Consider the following 21,831-nt stretch of genomic DNA (forward strand, 5'->3'; position numbering starts at 1 on the left):
TGTATTCAAGTGGTTTTTCCTAAGGGATACCATTGGTTTGGGGGCCCAGGCAGTTATTCCTATGAAGCTATCCTACAGTTACAGAATGTTAACATTCTTGCCCTCTCTCCCATATCTTTAATAAGTGCCAGAAATTGCTACAACTCCAAATCCCCTCTCCCACTTTCAGTGTTTCCTAAGGGGGCTGTGCCATCACGGCTGATAACTGTGCAGCAGTCATTTTTCAGAGTGAGCACCAAGGAGGATTGTAAAGGACTCAGTATATAATGATATGTCATGAGACTTCTGATTATAGAAATTTTGCTATCATAAATTGCTTTAGATTGATGTGTTTCTCATAGACACATACAACTTCAAGTCCAATTTAATTTTAACTTTAACTAATTGGACTTTACTAATCTCTCTTAACCAACTGGCCTTTGCAAGCTTTGACTTATATGCTCACGTGACTCAAATATCAAACATCTCAGTGGAAAGAGCAAATGCTTTCCACAAAAAACCAAGGTGCATTAGAGATGTCATTCTGTCCTAAATTCCAGTGTCATTTGGTTATGTTTCATGAATTCTACAATCATTTCTGTTTCTTGTTTACTTAGAAATAAATGCCAAACTCATTTTAATCTGTTCCTTTAGAGAAAAGTGCTCTGGGTAGCTTCATCAGGCAAGGCCACAGTTAAATGTCAGATGTTATTTTGAGGCAAAGAAAGAATAGAATCAAATTCTTTTTCTAGAAAACTTCAAAAGTAGCAGAAGAACTGATTATGGCACCCTCAGAGTAATCAGACCCCACCATTGACTAAATCACAAAAAAACATGTCTGTGAGGGATGCCATGCACGTACCGCATCTCTTAGATTGGATTTAGTCTCATTCAAACAGAGGGTCAAAGCCAGGAAATTCTAGTTTCATAAGGACATCCTAGACTGATGTCCACAATGAAGTGTACAAACCAAATAAAATTTCCATTTATCAAAACCTATAGCACTGCTCATGTTTATTGAATTCTATCTTCCCTTACAGTGTTCTTCTGGTACATTACAAAAAGAAAATCTGATGTTAGCTGAAATTTAAGTTTTTAAGGTACTCTGGGGTCACCATACATCAGCCCAAGTTCTTGCACCTGCAACAGGCAGAATACTCAACAATATAACGGTCCATGATAATTCTTAAACACAGAAATAGCTTCCGTCTCCAAACACAGCATCCCTATTCTTTCTTGTACTGTTTACTCAGGTCCAAATGACAACTGTATTTTCAACATCGTAGGCACAATTAAAGTTTTCTGGTTACTACCTCAGAGACAAAGAAATTCTATCAATTACAACTTAGTCATCTATGTCAATAGCGGCTTGATGATATGTGCCAGGATACAATGTTAAGCCTCCCTTTTCCCTGTGGACTCTTTCTATACCTGAAGGGGGAGGAGAACTCAACCAGCTGAGCCGGGCTGAACTGTGGTAAGGGTATTCTAACACATACATTGTCTCTGACAGGCTGCAGGGCAGAGGCTCTGGGTCTCAGGCTGGAACCTATGTAGTGAGGTTATATAAACCCAGTCCACGGTTTCTGCTAAGAGGGTAAGAAGATGATCAATAATTTGTACTACATTTGACACAATCCTCCCATATATGGACTCACTTAATCACAGTAGTGTGAGGAACTACTGTCCCTGCTTCACAGTTACAGAAACATGGCTAAGAGAAAAACAATAACTTGCCTAAAGTTATAGGACCACAATGATCTACCCTCCCATGTCTACCAGCCCCTGCATTTTATAGCACTTAAAATAAGTAAAGATTTGTTCTTCTCCTAAAAGAATATTCCTTTCAAACACTTAAACTAAGAACTTCTGGGGGAATTTTCTAATCTTCATTGTTGACAACTACAATGTCAAAATTTTTTTAAATGAGTTTTTGTTAGTTGAAGGTAGAATCTGGGATTGGAAAAGGTGATTGTCCAATTTTTAAGATATATTTAGCAGCAAAATAGTGTATTAAAATTGCTATTTACTCTTTGAAAATTTCATAGATGTATACAATGCATCTTGATCATATCCATGGTTGTGGTTGTGGCTAAGTGGTTAAGGTGATGGACAAGAAAACAGTACATTCTTTTACTAAGAATATTTGTGTGTTTTTATGCTGGATAGCTTCAGTTGTCAACTTGACACACCTGGGAAGAAGGAACCTCAACTGAGGAATTTCTCTATCGAACTGGCTTGTGTACATGTCTTGTGAGCTGTATTCTTAATTGCTGGTTGATGTGGAGGGACCCAGTGCACTGTGGGTGGTGATACTTCTGGGTTGGGGGTCCTGTGTTATATAAGAAAGCGGGCTGTGCACAGGCCAGAGGAGCAAGCCAGTAAGCAGCATTCACCCACGGTCAGCTTCTGCCTCCAGGTTCCTGCTTGAGCTTCTGTCCTGACTGTCCCATGAAGGACTGTACCATAAGCTGAAATAAACCCTTTGCTCCCCACGTTGGTTTTGGTCTGTTTCATCGCAATAGAAAGCAACTAGGACAGTCTTTGTGGAGTACATTAGTGTAATACAACACAGGTATACGATGCGTAATAATCAAGACAGAGTAATAAGCATTTCCATGTCTTCAAATGTTAGTCATTTATGTGAGTTGGGACTTTCATATGCTTTTTTTTCCAGTCACTTAATGATACACGATGGGAAGTTTTACCAGTAGTTACCCTGCTGTGTAAACTCAAATGAATTCACCTTCTCTCTGTTTTGGTGCCCTTGAACTACTGCATTTCTTCATTTTTATTTTTCAAAAATATTGTTATAGGACTTGTAGATCACTATTAACCATCATGCTGCTTTTAAAATCTAGCCAATGTATGGCCAGCACAAGTTAAAAAAGAATGTTGGTACAGATATGTTTATGAATGAAACTATGTGTTGTCTTGGATTTCCTTCATTGTTAACCAGAAGATTCAGCAGGTGAGTTCATCCATGGAGGAACTGCATTTGACCTTGGGTTGGTAAATGTAGATAACATGTAATATTTTGACAATTGCAACAATGTCCTCACTATTATACTATGCTCTAATTTTTGCATATATTCAGAATTTTAAGGTAGTGCTTATAATTGTGTGCTGGAACTTTGAAGTTTCATGAAGATGCTTAGACGTTACCATCTGCAGCAGCCCATACACATTTTCTCTCTTGATCCAAACAGGTTTTATTTCCTGCTGCCATCCTCAATTGAACATGGCCATGTCTTCCCTGCGTTACTGCAAGAGCCTCCTGAAAACATCTCTTGCTTTTAATCTTGTCTCTGACCTCAGTCGAATCTCTACATGTAGTTGAAGTAATGTTTTAAAGCATAAAGGTGATCCTTTAAATTGTCAGATCCAAGTTCCTTGGGATAAAACCTGAGTGTTTACTAAGCTTTCTGAGTCTTCATCGAAGGCCTTAAACTTCTGTCCTGGTTCTGGTTTTGCCCAGAATGCTCTTTCCATAGATTCTCCCAACACACACACACACACACATGCACGCACGCACGCATGCATGCACGCACACACGCACACACACACACACCTTCTTTGGCTTTTTTATTTTTTCAGATCTATTTGGTTTTTATCTTAATTTTTAAGTTTTTTGAGAAGTTCATACATATTTACACCATTCCCACCTCTTTCTCCTGCCTCCAACTCCTCCTGTGTTCCTCCTACCCCTTCCCGAATTTATGACCTCTTCTATAATAATTATATATATATACATGTATGTCTATAATCTATGTGTCTATCATCTATCTTTCATCATCATCATTATCTATCTATCTATCATCATCTATCATCTATCTATCTATCTATCATCTATCTATCTATTATCTATCTATCTATCTATCTATCTATCTATCTATCATCTATCTATCTAATCTATCATCTATCTATTATCTATCTATCTATCTATCTATCTATCTATCTATCTATCATCTATCTATCTATCTTCTATCTTCTTATCCAGCCTACTGAGACCACTTCATGTTGCCTGTATGTACATGTGCTAAGGGCTTAGGGATAATCTATCAGTGGGTTCTCCCCTGGAGGAAATGGATTCTTTCTCCCTCAGCACAGCTGTTGAGTGCCTGCAGCTCTTCATCTAGGTGTAGGGTAGGGCCTTGTGAAGCTTTAAAAAATATTTAATTTAATTTATACTTTATGTGTATGAGTGTTTTGCCTATATGTATGTAAATGTACTGTGTCATACAACACCCATGGAGTCAGGAAGAGGGTGTTATATCCCCTGGAACTTGAGTTACAGATGGTTATCAACTGCCATGTACATGCTAGGACTCACACCTGGGCCCTCTGCATGAGCAGTCAGTGCTCCTAACTGCTGAGCCATCTCTCTAGGTCTGTGAAGTTTTTTTCTTTACTATCAGATAACACATATTCACTTATTTACCTATTACCCTATTTTTCTTTGACTTAAGTTAAATGAACTATTTATTTCTGTTCTCCAGACCTTAGTAGTAGGTACATACTAGATGCCCAATGGATATTTATTTATTAAAGAATAATTGGCATTTTCCTTGTATGTAGAGTGTTCTAAAGCAGGTAACTTCTTATGTCAGAGGAGGGAGTATGGGAAGGGATATCTAACACTAAAGGCTTTTTGAAAAAGTTATAGGGAAACCTACCACTACAGAAGCTTCTTAAAATACATTCTGTTTGGATTTAAAACCCACTTCACAAGATACAGCCCATATCTGGCATTGTTATCAGGACCAAGAACCTGAGGCTAGACAGGAAAGAAACCTACTGCTATTATTCTGCTAGATGAACATAGTATTAAACTGACTCATAATGACTTAGTGTTATACCCCTAGACTAAAGAATCTCTCAACTCTACCAGAGAAGCTTCTTGCAGTAGATGGCAATTAACACAGAGACCCACAACTGGTCAACGTGCAGAGAATAAGAGACTGTGAAGTGCTCAGTCCTAAATGGGACACCCATACGATACCCTCTCCTCCCAAGGCTGAGGGATCATTGTGGGTTGAAAGAGTATAAGAGTCAGAGGTAGTAGATGACTATCAGACACAGTGTTTCCAGACAGCAGGGCAGTTCACCATATAAACTTCCAGCAATTATGACAATTATGACAGCATGCACAAAACCTTTACAAGCTCAAGCCAGACAAAAACCCCAGCACTGAGGTGGGAGGAGCTGGGCAAGAAGCCCCAAGCCTGGCTGAGGAATTATTGGAAATTAATGGCTGTGGAGAAAGGAAGAGCCAGTTTTCTTTAAGGGTGTGATACCATGTAGGTTGACCAGCCTTCAGGGAATGGAACCCCGCCCACTCGTGAGCATTTGGGGAACACAAATTAGACTTTATATGTTTTTAAAAATAATCATACAGCTGATCCTCCTGGAACAGGGACCTCTGGCTGACTAGATTTACCAGAAGGGCAGATAGGGGGGAATGGATGGGGGTTCTGACAGCACAGTGGACAGTGGCAGGGATGGCAGAGTATGGAGGCTCTAGTGGGAGAGGAAGGCTGTCTATCTGATGAGTTTTATATATAGAGATTAGAAATGCATGTGAAAACGTCTCAATGTCAGTTGCCTTAAAATGAATTTTTCTGTATGAAACTGTATTTTAACAACGAAGTGGAGATCTTTTCTAAACATTAAAACCTCATTTAATTTTATGTCTTGTAGAGTTTATAATCAGTAAAAGATTGTACAAGCGTAATAATTCCTCTGTAAACCTAAAAATGTACAGCCAATTTTGAAAGAGATGTACCCTAGCTCAGAAAAATGTTATTGAATAGGTTAATGCTGTTGTAATGAAATGCTTCTTCTAATTAAAAAAAAAAAATCATAGAGGACATGAAGTTGGGTAGCATGTGGTAAGGAGATGAAGAAAATGTGATCAAATACATTGTATGAAATTCTCAAAGAATCAGTAAAAGTTTTTAAAAATAGAATAAAACAAACAGAGCCCATCAATAATCTCTGACAGTCTCTCTACTCACTAATGACAACTGAAGGATCTCTCGAAGGATGTGGATGGGTTAATGGATGTCAAGTGCATGTGAAATGTCAAAACATTTGGTGCTTGTATTCTTGGTAATTGGCATGCTGATGAGAAAGGGCATATGGGTGATCTAAGCAGGATTTACTTTTTATTTTATTTAAAAGAATTCTCCAGAAGCTGGTGCCATTTATATAAGAAAACAGGCTTCTGGATAAGCTACTGCTGTGTGCATGGTTCCCCTGAGTGATGAGGTCTGGTGCTTCAGTGGGGAAAGTGTTCACTGGGTTCTGACATCCCTGGGGTGTAAAAGGTGGCGGGCAGGATTGCTGTGGTAGAGTGTCTAATTTTCAGGGAATTGAGTTCTTTGTATTTCAGATTTTAAAGCACGGAATGAAAACATACATAGAATTTTAGAATGAACTAGTAGAATAAAATTTAATTATCGAAAGGATGAACCACTAATTGATAATTATGATATAAAGAAAGTAGAATTGCTGTTGTGAACACTGAGCAGGACTGCCTTAAAAGTTTGTGTTTTTAGGCTGATTAATGTTATGACCAATTTTTTGGCCCCTGTTAGTTCTGTTCTGGGCGCTTCTATGATTGTCATGGGAAATTTTCCACACTGCTTACTGAATGGAAAGCTCTGTTTCAAGGAGCCTGGGGTGGTCTTTACATCCAAGGAGGCTGTGTTTCCTCTCTCCCTAAGGGGCTGACTGCAGTAAGAAGTAAAGTCAACCTTATGACTTAGACATCATTTTATGCACCTGGTGATGGTGATGTATCATTTCAGTTTTTCTGAGACTAAGGGAAATGCCGAGACAGTCCCAGGTAAACCACAATGAATGAGTTACTACCATTTTTTAAGTTTAGGATTAGACCTGGTGTAGGCTGTAACTCCTGACATCATTTACTGCAGCTCTAGGGCACAACCCTGCTCCTATACCTTTTAACTTCCTGTGATTTCTGGGGCTTATTTGGGCTTCTGTAACCCACCTCTTGCTCTTGCCACTGCTCATATTTGCTGAATGAGAGCCTGTGGACTCCTATGATGCTTCGAACCCAAAGTAATTCCCCTGGTAGCTGGGCTCTTGCTCTTCCTCTACGCCTCTTGCTTGGATTCTTACTTGTCTATATGGAACTAAGCTTAGCCTTGGTTAAGCAAGGGCCTACTGTCTCCATAAATGAGATGTGATGTGGTGTGTGCCCGATGACCTACCAACCCACAGATGAGCATTTGGTAAGGTCTCCTCTAGTGTCCCTAATCATCTGCTATGGCTGCCCTTCACCCTGCATGTGGCTAGACTCTGCTGCTTATCAAGATTACAGCTGTTGTTCCTGACCTACTCTGGGCCTCCCCAAAAGCCCACTTACACATTCAACACCTCTGCAAACTTTGGAGAAAGGCACCCTGCTAGCACATAAATTATACATCAAAAGGCAGCCTTCCCTCTGGGCAGCCTATAAAGCATAAGGCTCAGCTAAAAGCCCTGAATGGATTTAACTCCATCTTGCATCTCTTTTGCTGGATGCCTAACTCATCCAACTATACATCTAGCTCTGCTCCCCACACTACTAACTAGCCAGCTCAGGGCCTAGCACAGTGATAGGCTTTGCTAGTATAGACAGATTTTTTTTTATTACCTTATATTAAACCTGACCCTGAATCCATTCCTTGTTTCTTTGCTCTTGTGTTTTTCTGGTTGTTTTCAGCTAATTTCTCTTTAAGCTCTCCTTCTTAACTTGATGGTAGAAGAGGAATGAACACTGTAGCTTATAAAAGCTTAACTAGTCCAGATCATAGAACATCTTCCCATTCATCCTATCAGGTCTCTGATGAAGTTCAGCATTGGGATTTTTGGCAAAGCTTACCACCTGCGGATGGTTGTGCTTTGTTACGGTTGGTCTCTGCTAGCCTTTGGGTCAGTTATTTTTAAAATCCTTTCCTATGCTTTATTCCTCAGAAAATGTTCACCTTGGATATAGCTATGGTCTTTCTTTGCAAAGATTTTAGAAAGGAGATTGCTAATATACTTCTTTCAGACATAAGCCAACATTTATTATTATAGACTTCACTCTGAGTAGGATGACAGGCTGAAGCCTGGCTGAGTAAGCACTAGTAGTTCTTAAAGTCTTAAAGGGGAGACTAGGGACAAAGCAAGAGGAAGAAGTCAAGCTTAGAGGGGCCCAACATCCTAGCTCTGGGAGGAAGGTGGCTGTGTAGAGGAAGGTCCATCTGGTGTCAAGGCAGAGAAGAGAGACAGGATTTGGACAAGTTGAAACAGTACACTGGGATTTTGAAAAGTAGTGGAACCTACTGTTTCTTGGAACTACAGGTTTTGGAATTTGGAATTTTAATCAATTAAATCCAATTTTTGTAGATATATATGTGTATGTGTGTGTGTGTGTGTGTGTATGTGTGTGTGTGTGTGTATTTCTTGGATATTGCCACACAGTTTGAGCTTTCAAGCCACTGAAACCTCACATGCCACTTTATGAAAACAAAAGATTTTTATTTTGTGAAGATCCTTAGTGGATGGTCATGGGACTATTGTTTCTACAGTGGAATTTTTACATGATAACTTTAGCCTAGAGCTCACGAGTTCCTAGGAACGGATGTTAATATAGCCATTGGATATGTATTATGTGGTATACATAAATAGACACATAGATCAAAATGTATGCATATCTAGAGACAACGATTACATACATACATAAATATAGAGACAAAATTAGAGCTTCATCAGGATACTTTCCTGGGATGCTTTAGTTCAGAGATTCAGTTCTTGTGAGACCCCCTTTGCACAGCCAGATCTGTGCTGAGATCAAAACCTGATTTTGTTTCTCTTTTTTAGTCACTAAAAAAAAAAAAAAAAACAGCTAAATAAATAGAAACAATTTCTCTGGGGTGCCTTTCTTCTCTGGAGTACTGTGAAAAGAAGTAGGAAAAGCTTGAAAGAAAGCTCATCTGCATTCCTAAACCCCAGATGGGGCTGAAATTTTTATGTATGATAAATGAGCATGAGCGCATTAATTGTGCTATGTATTCTGGTAGCTCAAGTTGTCCTCCCTTGGCTAACTTGATCTCACTCTAACTACTGGCCCAGGAGGAATGATGGCCTGGGCTTACAACTTGCTCAAGTTTTTATATTATTGCTGTATGGTACACTTAATCATCTCGAGCATGTTTTCTACGAGGCATAGTAGTGGCAGGGTGCTTACTTACTTGTGTTTATCTTCTGGAGTGAGATATGCTTTTCCAGTTGTCTCCGGAGTTTCACCTCTGCTCCATATTTTCCAGTGGTTCCATTGTCAGCCAGGATGAAATGGGAATGCATGCTGTTGAGAACTGTGAGCTTGCTCATGGGGTTGGACATGGTCTGGTATGGACGGACTACCTGCAGGTAGCAAAAGAAGAAGCCGAAGTCAGAGAGGCGAAAACAAGATATGAGAAGGAGAACCAGAGGGATGGAAGAAGGAGCACAGTTCTTCGGTACAGTGGAGGTGTATCTTCTTCCTAGAGTTACTTTGAATAGAAGCAAGATTAATGGTAAAAGTTCCCTTCAAAGTAAGACTGTCTTCAAGAAGCATTTACTTACCAAATCTACAGTTTGTGCTTTCATTGCATTAAAAAGTTACATGCTGTTGGCTATTTCATTTTGAAATAGTTTATTAATAAACCAAACATAGCTTTAAAACTTAATATATTTATTTCTTCTACCATGTCTATAGTTTAACAGGCACTATAGAACAATTGTTATTATTGATGATGGAGGTCAGTTCTTGCAGTTAGGGAAAATGTGGTCTTTTTGACCAATCCCATTTGTTTTTTAAAAAATCAACTCTATCCTTACTATAAGACACTTTAAGTATGAAATAACTTGAATGTAAAATAACTGTCTCATGAGATAAAAATGAATCAGACCTAAAATGTTTACCTTTTTTTTTAGAGACAGGGTCTTCCTATAGCCTCAGCTGGCCTGGAAATCATTAGGTAGACCAGGCTGGCTTGAAACTCACAGAGATCCACCTCCCTCCCAAGTGCTGGGATTAAAGGTGTGTGCCACCATGTCTGACCTACCTCTGTTATATTCTAGCTCCTCTACTTTTATTCTAATTTCATAATGAACTACACTATCTAAAATAGAGCCATTTCAGTATAGTCTTTAATCTATATTCCTTGTAACAATCCTACATGTTCATGTTGAAGATGAAAAAATGGAGAGGTAAAGTTAAGTTATCCAAAAATGTACTCATATAACCAGAATTTTTATTTTAATTACAGGGGAGAGCGTGAACGCATTCCCCCACTACCAGAAACTATGCAATTGAGATTCCTGCGTTTGGGGAAATCACAGGGGTCAGCACATCCCAAGTGCAATGGATGAACCTCACCCTGGGAAAGCCACCTTCCTCATGGTGTCTCCCCTGCCAGGTAAGTATATAACCAGAATTTATACTTAGGCCTGAACCAAAAATGTATGCATATTCCCCTTACCACCCTGCTTAGATCCAGTGGAAACATATGGTGTATTGGAAAGCTATTGCTAAAGTGTTTAGGTAGGAGCTTCACTCGAGAGGATGAAAAGGGAACATTCCACAGGCTGCTTGTTGTTCCGTCTCAGCACAGTTATCACTGCACTGAATCACTGAAATCAACAGGACAGAAATAGATGCTACTGGGTTTTTATTTCTGTGCCTTTGTGCATTGTGTCCATTAATTATACAGATGAGATGCTCTTGCTTTTTCTAGTATGTAATAACTCACCATGCAATGCTGTAGTAAGGCTGAGTAGTGTATTAAAGGAATTACAAAGTGATTTAGTAAGGACAGTTTTCAATAGTGAAGAGCTCATGGAAGTAATTTTTTAGACCTTGATGGTGATTGAAAACCCCACAGTCCTATGTGCCTGGAAAATGAAACATAATGAATAGTGAGTGAATGAACAGGCATGCTTTTGTTCAAATCTGGGAGAGGGATCCTCCCTTTTCTGAATTCTTTGGGCACTGATCTAATTTAAATTTAAAATGTGTATGTAATTCTGAACTTTTAAAATAGTCTTTAGTCCCAGTAACAAGTGTTCTGGTTTTTAAATGTGGCATTAATATAATGCTAATTCACAATTTCAGTTTATTTGCCTCTTACTGATAATGAAAACCAAGCTGATAACCTTGATTACGGCCTCTGGTAACCACAAATGGACAGCAGTCAATTGCTGTCTTGTCTAAAACAGTGAATAGGAATCTTCTAGAATAGAGTGGCAGTGCATTGGAAATCCCATCTGAGCTCTCTATCATTGGAAGAGTGGGTTGCTTGTGGTTGAAATTCCCACTTTGTTGCTACTCATTTTTAATAATAAAATATTCATTATACAGGGCAGTGCAGATTAATAAATATTAATGCTTAGCTGAAAGGCTTAGCAGAAACTTTCTCTGATTCTGAAAGTGCCTCTGCATTGTGCACAGGACAAAGGAAATGCTTTAGTTACTGAGGTCTGTTTTCTAGCAACAGCTCCTGAAAACTCAATGTCAGGGAGGCAGAGGTCATGGGGAGACCACAGCAGTTCTCTGAGAGGCATGAGATATGGGAATTTTGGAGGTGAAACTATGTGTGACAGTGAACCCTAGACATTTATCTTGGCACACTCACAGAGAGAGTTTTAAATTTCTTAAAGACCCTGAAGACTCTCAGTAAAAGTGAAAATTTTAAATGAGTGCAGGAATGAAAATTGTTGTGGACCAAGCTGAATAATCACCACATCTGAGAGTTAAAAGATAGTTAAACCACCTGCCCGTGTTCATTCTTCCCTTCATTACTGATTTCTAAGGCAGTTGGTACTTCTGTCTTCTGACTTTTGACCTCCTCTCTTGTGAATTCTAGCTCAGTAGCTCTGTGAATTCTGTACATTAATTTCTTTATCACACTGATCCTCTTTCTTTAGAACTTATGGATAGGCAAGTTAAAGGTGGCCATGTTTTGGCAGAGAGTTTGTCTGCTCAACTACAGAGGATATAAATCTGAAAAGTATAATTCTCTAATATTTCTCATTGGAGAGAGACGTGCAGAGTCCTGGAAGACCCTGTGAGCAGGAATTGATGGAGTCCCAGTTCTGTCTATGACTGTGTGAACCTGTTTCACTTTTTTAATCTGTAAAAAGGAAGTAATAAAACTACTGATCTTATGGGGACAGGTTTAGATCACACCTGTGAGACATGTGGCACCAGACTTGCCTCCTAGCAAGAGTTCTCTAAATATTAATTCTTCATATTTCAACTCAAGACTCTGGAAAGGCAAGAACAAATGAAACAAAAACCCAGCAGATGAGAAGAAATAACAAAAATCAGAGCAGAAATTACCAAAGTAGAAACAAAGAAAAGAATCCAAATAAACAAAATCAGAGATGAAAGGGAAAACATCACAACAGACACCAAAAAGATCTAGAACATTGTAAAGGAATACTTTAAAAACCTATACTCTATTAAATTTGAAAACCTAAAAGAAATGGATGGATATCTAAATTCATGGGAACCACCAAAGCTAAACAAAGAAGAGATCAATAGCTTAAAAAGACCCATAACAAACAAGGAAACTGATTCTGTAATATAAAACCTCCAGACTAAAAAATGTCCAGGCCCATATGGATTCACAGCAGAATTCTGCTGGACTTTTAAAGAAGATCTACAACAATTACTACTTAGGTTATTAAAAAGGAATCAGAGGGAGAAATCCCCAAACTCTTCTGTGAAGGCAGCATCACTCTAATACCCAAACAGGTAAAGACACAACCCAAAACAAAACTATAGACCCATATCCTTGATGAACATAGATGCAAAAATTCTCAACAAAATACTTGCAAATCACATACAGACATACATAAAAGGATCATCTACCATGATCAAATCAGCTTTAATCCAGAGATGCAGGGATGGTTCAATATATATAAGTCAATAGATGTTATAAATCATATAAATGAGTCGACTCAGACAAAAATCACATGGCCATCTCAATAGATGCAGAAAAAGCCTTGACAAAATTCAACATGTAATTATGTTGAAAGTCCTAGAGGAAATTGAACTGGAGGGAGGGACCATATTTGAACATAATTAAAGATATATACAACAAATCCATGGCCAATACCATTCTAAATGGGAAAGACTGGAAGTATTCTCATTAAAATCAGTAACTAGACAAGGCTGTCCACTATCTCTACTCTGTTTTAATATAGCCACTGAAACTCTTGCTAGAGCAATAAGACAAGAGAAGGCAATTAAATGTGTACTAATTGGAAAAGAAGAGGTCAAGTTATCTCTATTTTTAAATAATATCATATTATACATAAGAGATGCCAAAAATTCTGCCAGAAAACTCCTAGAAAAGATTAACACTTTCAGCAAAGTGGCATGTTAAAAAAAATCAATCTACAAAAATCAGTAGCCTTTCTTTATACCAGTAATGAGCAGAGAAGGAGTCCATGGAAATCCTCCCATTCACAACAGCCTCAAAAATATCTAGGAATAAACTTACCAAAGACATTAAAAATCTCTACAATGAAAAATTCAAATGTTTGAAGAAAGAGATTGAGGAAGACACCAGAAGCTGGAAGGATCCATGCTCATGGACTGGAAGATTTAATATTGTGAAAATGATTGTTCTATCAAAAGCAATCTATAAATTCAGTGCAATCTCAATTAAAACCCCCATGACATTCTTCACAGAATTAGGGAAAAAAAATCCTAAAATTCACATGGAATCACAAAAGACCCCAGATAGCCAAAGCAATCCTGAGCACAAAGAGCAACAATGCTGGGGAGATTACTATACCAGATCTCAAACTATATTACAGAGCTAAGTCATAAAAACAGCACTATACTGGCACAAATAGACACATAGATCATTGGAACATAATTAAAGACTCAAACATGAGTACATGCAATTTCATCCACCTGATAGTTGACACACACTGGAGGAAAGGCAGCATCTGCAATAAATGGTGCTGGCAAAACCAGAACGTTTCCTGTAGGAGAATGAAACTAGAGCCTTGTCTTTCACCCTGCACAAAAGTCAACTCCTAGTAGACCAGAGACCTCAGTGTGAAACCTGAAACTCTGAAACCATTAGAAGAAAACATAGGCAGTACCCTAGAAAATATAAGTGTAAGAAAGGATTTTCTAAATCAGCCATCAGTTGCTCAGGAATTGAGGTCAACAATCAATTAAGTGGGACCTCATTAAACTAAAAAGTTCCTGTATAGCAAAAGAAGCAACCAAGGAGGTGAAAAGAAAACCCACAGTGTGAGAAAAAAAACTTCACCAGTGACACATCTGACAGAGGTTTAATATTCAGAATATATAAAAGACTAAAAAAAAATCAAGAAAACAAATGACTCAATTAAAAGATGGCCTATAGAGCTGAACAGAGTTCTCATAGTTTTGGGGAACACTATGCAAGCTGCTAAGGGAGAACATCAATTGATGATCCAACCCCAGCTTTAAGGCCTAATTTCCTCAATAATGACCGGCACAGCAAACTACATTGGTACAGTCGTGGCACTTTTATCTTGGGCTAGTCAACAGCTACTAAATCGGAGTTAAAGCCCGCTCAATGGGAGGGAACTCATGTGTGGTATTGTAAACCTAGCCAAATACACATGACTGGAGCGCTCATAAATCTTAGAGAAAACCCTAAGGCTGTCACGTCCCTAGACAAATGCAGTTTCTTACTATATGCTAAATATGGATCTTTGTATTTACAGCCAAGTATACCAGTCACCACTCATCAAAGAAGTTTCTTTTGCAACAGATGGAGACTATTACAGAGTTTCACAACTGGTAACATGTAGAGAATAAGTGCCTGTAAAATGCCCAACCCTAAGTGACACATGGAACCTCTATACTTAAGGTTCATTAAACATAGTAAAAGAAATGCTATAAAGAATATTAATGCATCTCTTGACTCTCATCAATGAAGCTCCCTCATGCAACAGAGGGCAATGAATACAAAAACCCACAAATGGCCAAAACATAGAGCATAAGAGTCTGCAGAGTGTGGGACCTTGGACAGGAATCCCATATTAAACTCCACCCACACAGGGTTCAGGGACCATTGTGGAAGAGGGGTGGAAAGATTGTAAGAGTCAGGGGAGGAGGTGTATGACCATATGGAAACAGAGTCTTACAAGTTTCTAGGACATTGCTCATGTGAATCTACAGCAATGGTGCTGGCATGCACCAGACCCATGCAAACTCAAGCTCAAGCACGTAAAAACCCAGCATAGAACTGGGAAAAGAGGCAACAGGCCCCAATCTTAACTGAAGAACTATTGGCAACTGATTATTCCTGGATGAAGGAGAGCTGATCTTCTTAAAGGGAGTGGCTATACAGACTGAGTAGACACCAGTGGATGAACTTGCACTGAGCGATGTCTGGGTATGCTAACTTGACTCCATAGGCCTTAAATAAATGACAGAATGCATGAAATTTCATTGGGGGGCTATGAGAGGATGTGGATGGGAAGAAGTATAAAGGTGACTAAGGTATTTTGTATGAAATACTCAAAAATTCAATAAAAATATACAAAAAAGAGGAAACAATAAAAGTACTGACCTTATGGGGACTGGTTTAGATCATACCTGCAAAATATGTTGCATCATGCCTGGCTCCTAGCAACTGTTCTATAAATGTTAATTCTTTACTCAGTTCTGTTCTGTCTTACCAGCTACAAGCTGAGCTTCTAGTTGTAAACCAGTGATCAAAATACAATATGAGACAAATCATTGATTTTGTTTTATACAAGAGATTTAAGTCAATGTAAGGGAAAGAAAAAAGTCAACCATCTGTTGACAAAATATGCAAAGTACGTTTTCTTTGTCACATTCTTTCAGGTTTCTAAGAAGGTAATGGTCTGGAACTATTTGATGATTAACTGAAAGTTTGGAAATAACTTCCAAATACTTAAGAGAAATGTATTTTGGTCTAACTTGCTTACAAAATCTACTTAATAGTCTTCATTACAAGCATGCCCACAGTCTGTTTCTGTTTGAGTTACAATTTGCATAGATACAAAAGATTTGCTAATTTTTCTTGTGAGTTTTCCAAATAGAAAAAAAGTCTTTATTTATTTTTTATTGAATTTTTATGTATTTCATACAGAACATCTTAATCAATCTTAATAATCTTTATACCTCCTTCCCTATTGGAGCCTTCCCATAGCCCCCTCCCCACTGGAATTCATACATTCTGTCATTTGTGTTAAGGCCTTTTGTATCAAGTTAGTGTTCTCAGATGCTCCTCAGTGCAAATTCATCAAGTCTAAGTGGCATATCTACAATCCAACTACTATACCTAAGGCTCATGAATCAGAGAATGAGGGGTAAAGAGGACACTAATGAATATCTCAATTCTCATTAATCAAGCTTCCTCATGCAACAGAGGGCCATGAACACAAAAGGTCACAAATGGCCAAAGCATAGAGATTAAGAGTCTGCAAAATGCTGGTCTTTGGACAGGACTCCTATATTGAGGTCTACCCACCCAGGGCTGAGGGACCACTGCGGAAGAGGGGGCAGAAAGATTGTAAGAGCCACGGAGGAGGTGCATGACCACATGGAAAAGAGTTCTACAAGTTCCTGGGACCCTGCTCATAGGAACCTACAGGAATGGTGTCAGCATGTACAAATTTTTTCTTTTTAATAGCATGAATACAAATGCATGTTTCTTTCTGACAAAACTTTGGAGGTAACACAGTCACTTTCATTGTCAAGAGCTCATGGAAAGAGGACAACCTTATTGGAAGAGTTCATGTTGGTGAAAATGTTTATGACATCTTTATGAAGTGTGGAAATGCTAGCTTACTACAGCATGGTTCTCAGCAATGTGGGAAAGTTTGGACCTAATGATCCATACCCTCCACTGGGTATGATGGTTCATTCTCTCCTAAGAATACAGGACAGTCTAGGCTATGCACTGCTCCTTAGAAGAAGTGAGGAGGCAGGCACTCAAATAATTTTCTGTATTTCAATTTCAGATCACAACCCGAATTGAGAAAGGTTGAATGGTGTCTGAAAGGCTTTCAAATCAGGGGAGTCTTCATGACTGGTAAGTATAGCCAGCTCTATAATTAGAAGGGAAATTTACTTAAAAGTGGACTTGAACCTTTGCTACTCTCTGGAAATCATGGGCTACAATACTTCTAAGTAATGAAAGCTTTTTTCCTTGTCCCTCAAGAGTGAGAACATTTTCTTTTCCTCATTAACCCACTGTATATCTTTTAGTATTATACCAGCTGGTTGATAGACTTGATTCTAAAGCTTCTATATACCTTAACTCTGAAAGACAGGTACATCTATGAAGTGGAGGTCATATAAGAGTTAATACAAGCATTAGCAGGAACACCATCATTGCCAGGAATAGACTGATTCACAAAGGTTATAGCAAAACTGAGCATCTTTTATGGGCTAATCAGACTGCTACATTTATATTCTGTGTATGGGTTAAATCAATCATTTGCAGGCTAGTGTAAGACAGATGCTGGAGTTCCTAAGTATTTTCAAGTATGCCATGGTCTCAGTCAGGAGTATTAGCAGGAAATTGGCATGTAGGGGCTGTAGTGTAGGCCCTGGAGGTACTAACCTGTGACCTTGGGCAGATCTCTGAATTCACCATAAATTTCTTGAGGAAGCACAGTGTGTGATAGCAGTGTGCTGACCTGAGATGCACGATCATATGTCAGATAATGTCTCCTAATAAATCTTAAAGATATAGTAAAAAAACCTTTTGGGACAATAGTTTCTGAAGGCTTCCAACCTCTGACACCTGAGTCTGGACAGGCTGCATTCAAAAGCACACTTGCTGATTCAAGTTAATGACCTTCCATGCGTATTGGTTACAAAAACAAATTCAGTCTCTCGTGTGCTCTAGTCTCTTCTATCTCATGGCAATTTCTTCCACACAATAGCAGCTTGGTCATCTGGGATTCCTTTCTCTGAAAGAATCTAGGCGGGCCAAATTAGGTTTTGTGCCATCAATCACAGGCCTTCTGCAGTCATAGACCCATTACCTAGTGAGCTGTGTATCAGCATGCCCCAGGCAAACAACAGAGGGGGCAGACAGCTTGAAGAATCATTTCTTCTTAGTAGCACCATACCTTTAATTTAGACCAGAATAAAATGAGCATTCATTGCCATGTCTAGCATGCTAGGCACTGTGATGGCAAGCTTCTGAGGAGTAGTCTGTTTTATGTTTACTTTATAGCGGGAACTCTAGAGATTTTGAGAAGTGACATGTGTTGGTCAAATGTGTTCTACTAGTAACATATAGACTTGAATTTCTAGTAAGCCAGCACATATTAAGGATGACAACATAGATCTGTCTCAATTTAAATTATTGTGGATATTGTGGTTGGTTTGATGTTAGACACTTTTGTTAGTGACTCAGCTGACTTTTGAATCCTTCAGACAGCTGATGAGATCATTTCCAGTTGAGCCATCTAGAATGGTCTATACATCTCAACGTATAGGTACCAGCAGGCAACAATATGGGGCTGCAGTTTGGCGACGGAGAAACAAAAAGCGTGTTGAGATTCTCTGAGGATATGGCATCTATGTCTATTGATGGGGAAGACAGGCACTGCTGAGAAGTGGGAAGCAACCTTTGTGCCAGAGAAAAAGGAACATGGGGACAGAGAGAAGGACATAAGATAAAGGGAGGCTCTGATGTCTTCATAATCATAGAGATCTTAGCCAAGGGGGGCATTGGCTGGGCATTTGCTATTCAGGTAGTGCAGTTGTTAACTTTAGGTATAAAGCAGATCACACTGAAAGCCAGATGCTACCTCTCAGCTTAGCAGTCTACACAAGGAAGTAGTAAAACTTAAGGACCCATTTTCAAAGAGCACTCAGATCCCTTAGCTGTGGGACTCCCACTAAAATCCACAGGAGCATCAGTTACATCGTTCTGTGGCACTTTGAAAATGTGTCTCTCAGTGTGTGTCACTCAGAGAGTTCCATGGCTCTCATTTCATACTTTACACTCAGATGGACTCACATCCCTTTGGCCTATCCTGAGGGGAGCCATGTGCTCTAGAGTGCTGAAGGAGGTTCCTTACTTCAGCAATCACTATGCCCTTAATGGGGTGGCTTTAAACAGCAGTCAGAAATGCTTTGAAACGCTTCTCTAAGACTAAGTTGGATGCAGTGATGTACCTTTAAGGGACAGAATAAAACTGATAGTGTGTGGCTTCCAAAACTATACTTTAAAAGGGTTTCTCTTAGCTTTCTGTCAGACTGCTTACTCTGGAGGAAGCTAGTGCCAGGCTGGAAAGATAGTAACACAGCTCTATGAAGTGGTCCACATGTCCAAGAACTCCTAGCAACTGGCCAGTGAGGAAGCTGGGAAGAGGGTGCTGAAGCCTCATGCTTTGGTGGTCTTGCCCAGCTCTCCTGTGACTATCAGAGGTAGTCAGAGCTCTCCACGTAAACCACTTACAAATTTTTCATCCAGAAACTGAAACAATCAGTGTTTGTTGTGTAAGTCACTAAATTTGAGTGCCATCAATACATCAACAGATAAAATAATTTTGTATTATTACTGTTATCATCTTTCTTTGAGACTTTAAAACATATCATCTTTTCTTTTTAAAAATATTTTATTTATTATTATTGTTTTGTTTTATGTGTATGAATTATTGCCTGCATGTGTGTAAGTGCACCTGTGCCATGCAGTGTCTGTGGAAGTCAGAAGTGGGCATCAGAGCCCCAGGAACTAGAGTTACTGATGATTGTTAGCCACCATGTAAGTGCTGGGAATTGAACCCGGGTTCTCTGCAAGAGCAGTCAGTGGTCTTAACCGTCGAGCCATTTCTCCAGCCCCCTATCTTCTTTTCTTGACTGATTAAGTGCAAATAATTTCATGACTGCTAATACCACCTGCCTCTAGTCTGAGCCCTCTGTTGCTGCCCAGTGCCTGCTTGGTTTTGTTGCCTCTTCCACTGGGGTAGTGATTAGCATCCTCCAGTCCTCAAGCCTCTGACCAGAATTACTTCCCTTTCTATTGGGCAGATAATCTGACTTCTGTTCCTATATTATCACCAGTTGCCTAGGGTTTACCCTAAATATTCTAAGTATTCGCTGTGTCTCCATAAAAACAGAGACTGATTACAATCACCTTATTGAGATATAATCCTAAACTTACAATGGTTCAACTTGTGATATTTCAACTTTATGACAGTGCTAAAGGAAATACTAAGCTTGATCTTTTTCTTCATTAATGATATTCAGTTATGATGCTGGGCAGTAGCGCCATAGGTAGCCACACAATCAGAAAGATAAGCAAGCAATTCTGTTCTCTACAGTGTAATGTAGTCAGTAAACAGCATGAGCTGTTCAATATTGTGCTACAAAGTAGGTTCAAGCCATAGGTCAAACCTAATATAAATGTCCTGAGTATGTTTATGGTGAATGTTTGGTAGCTTAGATGTATTAAATGCATTGTCAACTTGCATTATTCATGAGTTACAGTGGGATTATGGCACATAACCCCATCATAAGCATCAATATTATAAAGAGTAACTAACTGAGGCATAAACCTCAAAGAATAATGTATAAGTAAACTCAAATCAATGACAGCTCTTTTGATAGAAGCAATTTTGTGTGGCAGGTAAGAGCACAGTATTGGTGGCCTTGGTTTAAATCCCAACAGCAACATTTACTAAACACTTAGAACACCGGGCAGGTGACTTAGCCTCTAAATATTTAGTTTTACCATTAGTGAAATGAAGAGGATAACAGTAAAACTAACATTTGAGCTCCATTTGGATAATTAAATGCATTTATGTGCAAAGGCCTGGAAAGGTGACAGGGGGTAAGCTGTGCAGACCTGTTACCATTTCACTGGTAAATGGTAAACTTCCAAACTAAATTTCTTTTAACATCTCAATTTTAAACCCCTGCGTGTAGATTCTTCCCTCTTCTTCAGTGACAAGTGTACAGGTGATTTGTCTCCTCCTCAGTCCTGGACTCTATCACCTTACCACCCTTTAAAGACTTCTGCACAATTATCTTCTCTCTGGCCCTACATTCCCTTGTATCAGTCACATATAAAGAAATTCAAATCCCTTCTGTTTCAAAGAAACAGATCCCTCACCCTGTGACTCCTATGGGCTACGCCGCTCTGTTCTCCACGTTACTCTGGAAGCTTGGTGCTGTCTACATTTCTTTGATGCTCATCCTTTTTCTCATGAACATGCCTGCTTTTCTGAGCACTCTTTTGTAACAGCTTTCACCAGTACGCCAGTGACTTCTATCACAATGGGGATGGACGATTCCAAGTCCCCACGTTCCTCAGCCTCTCAGTAGCACTAGTTAGTGCCCTTTGTCCTGCCTTTCTGAAGCACACTTAAAAAAAATTTTTTTTACAAAAACTTTATTGAGAATTTCATACATGCATATAAAGTGTTTTGACCAAATCCATGCCCACTCCCTCCCCTCCAACAGTCCCCCCTCTCAAGAGGTAACCCTAAAATCTTTAAGGATTATATACAAGCTATTCTTTTGACATTTTTGGCCTTGGAACAGAGTATGTTGCTAAGAGGCCCAAGGACATTTTGACTTTTAGCTAAGAAATTGGCTACATTTCTTTGGGGTCTTTTTACCCAAACAGCCTAGCCAATTCCTACCTCCTATTCCTATCACGCCATCCTCTGAAGGGTTTACCCAAATTGCCAATAGGGAATAGGGTCAGACCACTCTGGCTGCTTCCAACGCTGAACAGGGATGCAGAGTGAGGCAATTGGAGTACCCCTTCAGTGGGTCTATCTAAAAGACTCCCAAATTACATA

General features: G+C 39.1%; 1 protein-coding gene and 1 non-coding gene across 23 annotated transcripts in view; both read right to left on the reverse strand.

The window, feature by feature from the left end:
- Trpm3 (transient receptor potential cation channel subfamily M member 3) overlaps positions 1-21,831 on the reverse strand; it is a 559,244-nt gene that overhangs the window by 248,122 nt on the left and 289,291 nt on the right. For all 22 annotated transcript variants that reach the window (XM_008842767.1, XM_008842777.2, XM_008842766.1 and 19 more), the window contains exon 6: positions 9,225-9,396. In XM_008842767.1, the coding sequence (XP_008840989.1) occupies positions 9,225-9,396 (172 nt within the window). The remainder of the gene's footprint in view (positions 1-9,224; positions 9,397-21,831) is intronic.
- Positions 10,281-10,441, reverse strand: LOC115071983. Its single transcript, XR_003851048.1, has one exon. It is a non-coding gene; the product is annotated as a U1 spliceosomal RNA (small nuclear RNA).

This window comes from Nannospalax galili, unplaced genomic scaffold (genome assembly GCF_000622305.1).
Source record: "Nannospalax galili isolate Female #2095 unplaced genomic scaffold, S.galili_v1.0 scaffold761, whole genome shotgun sequence".
Taxonomy (NCBI): Eukaryota; Metazoa; Chordata; class Mammalia; order Rodentia; family Spalacidae; genus Nannospalax; species Nannospalax galili.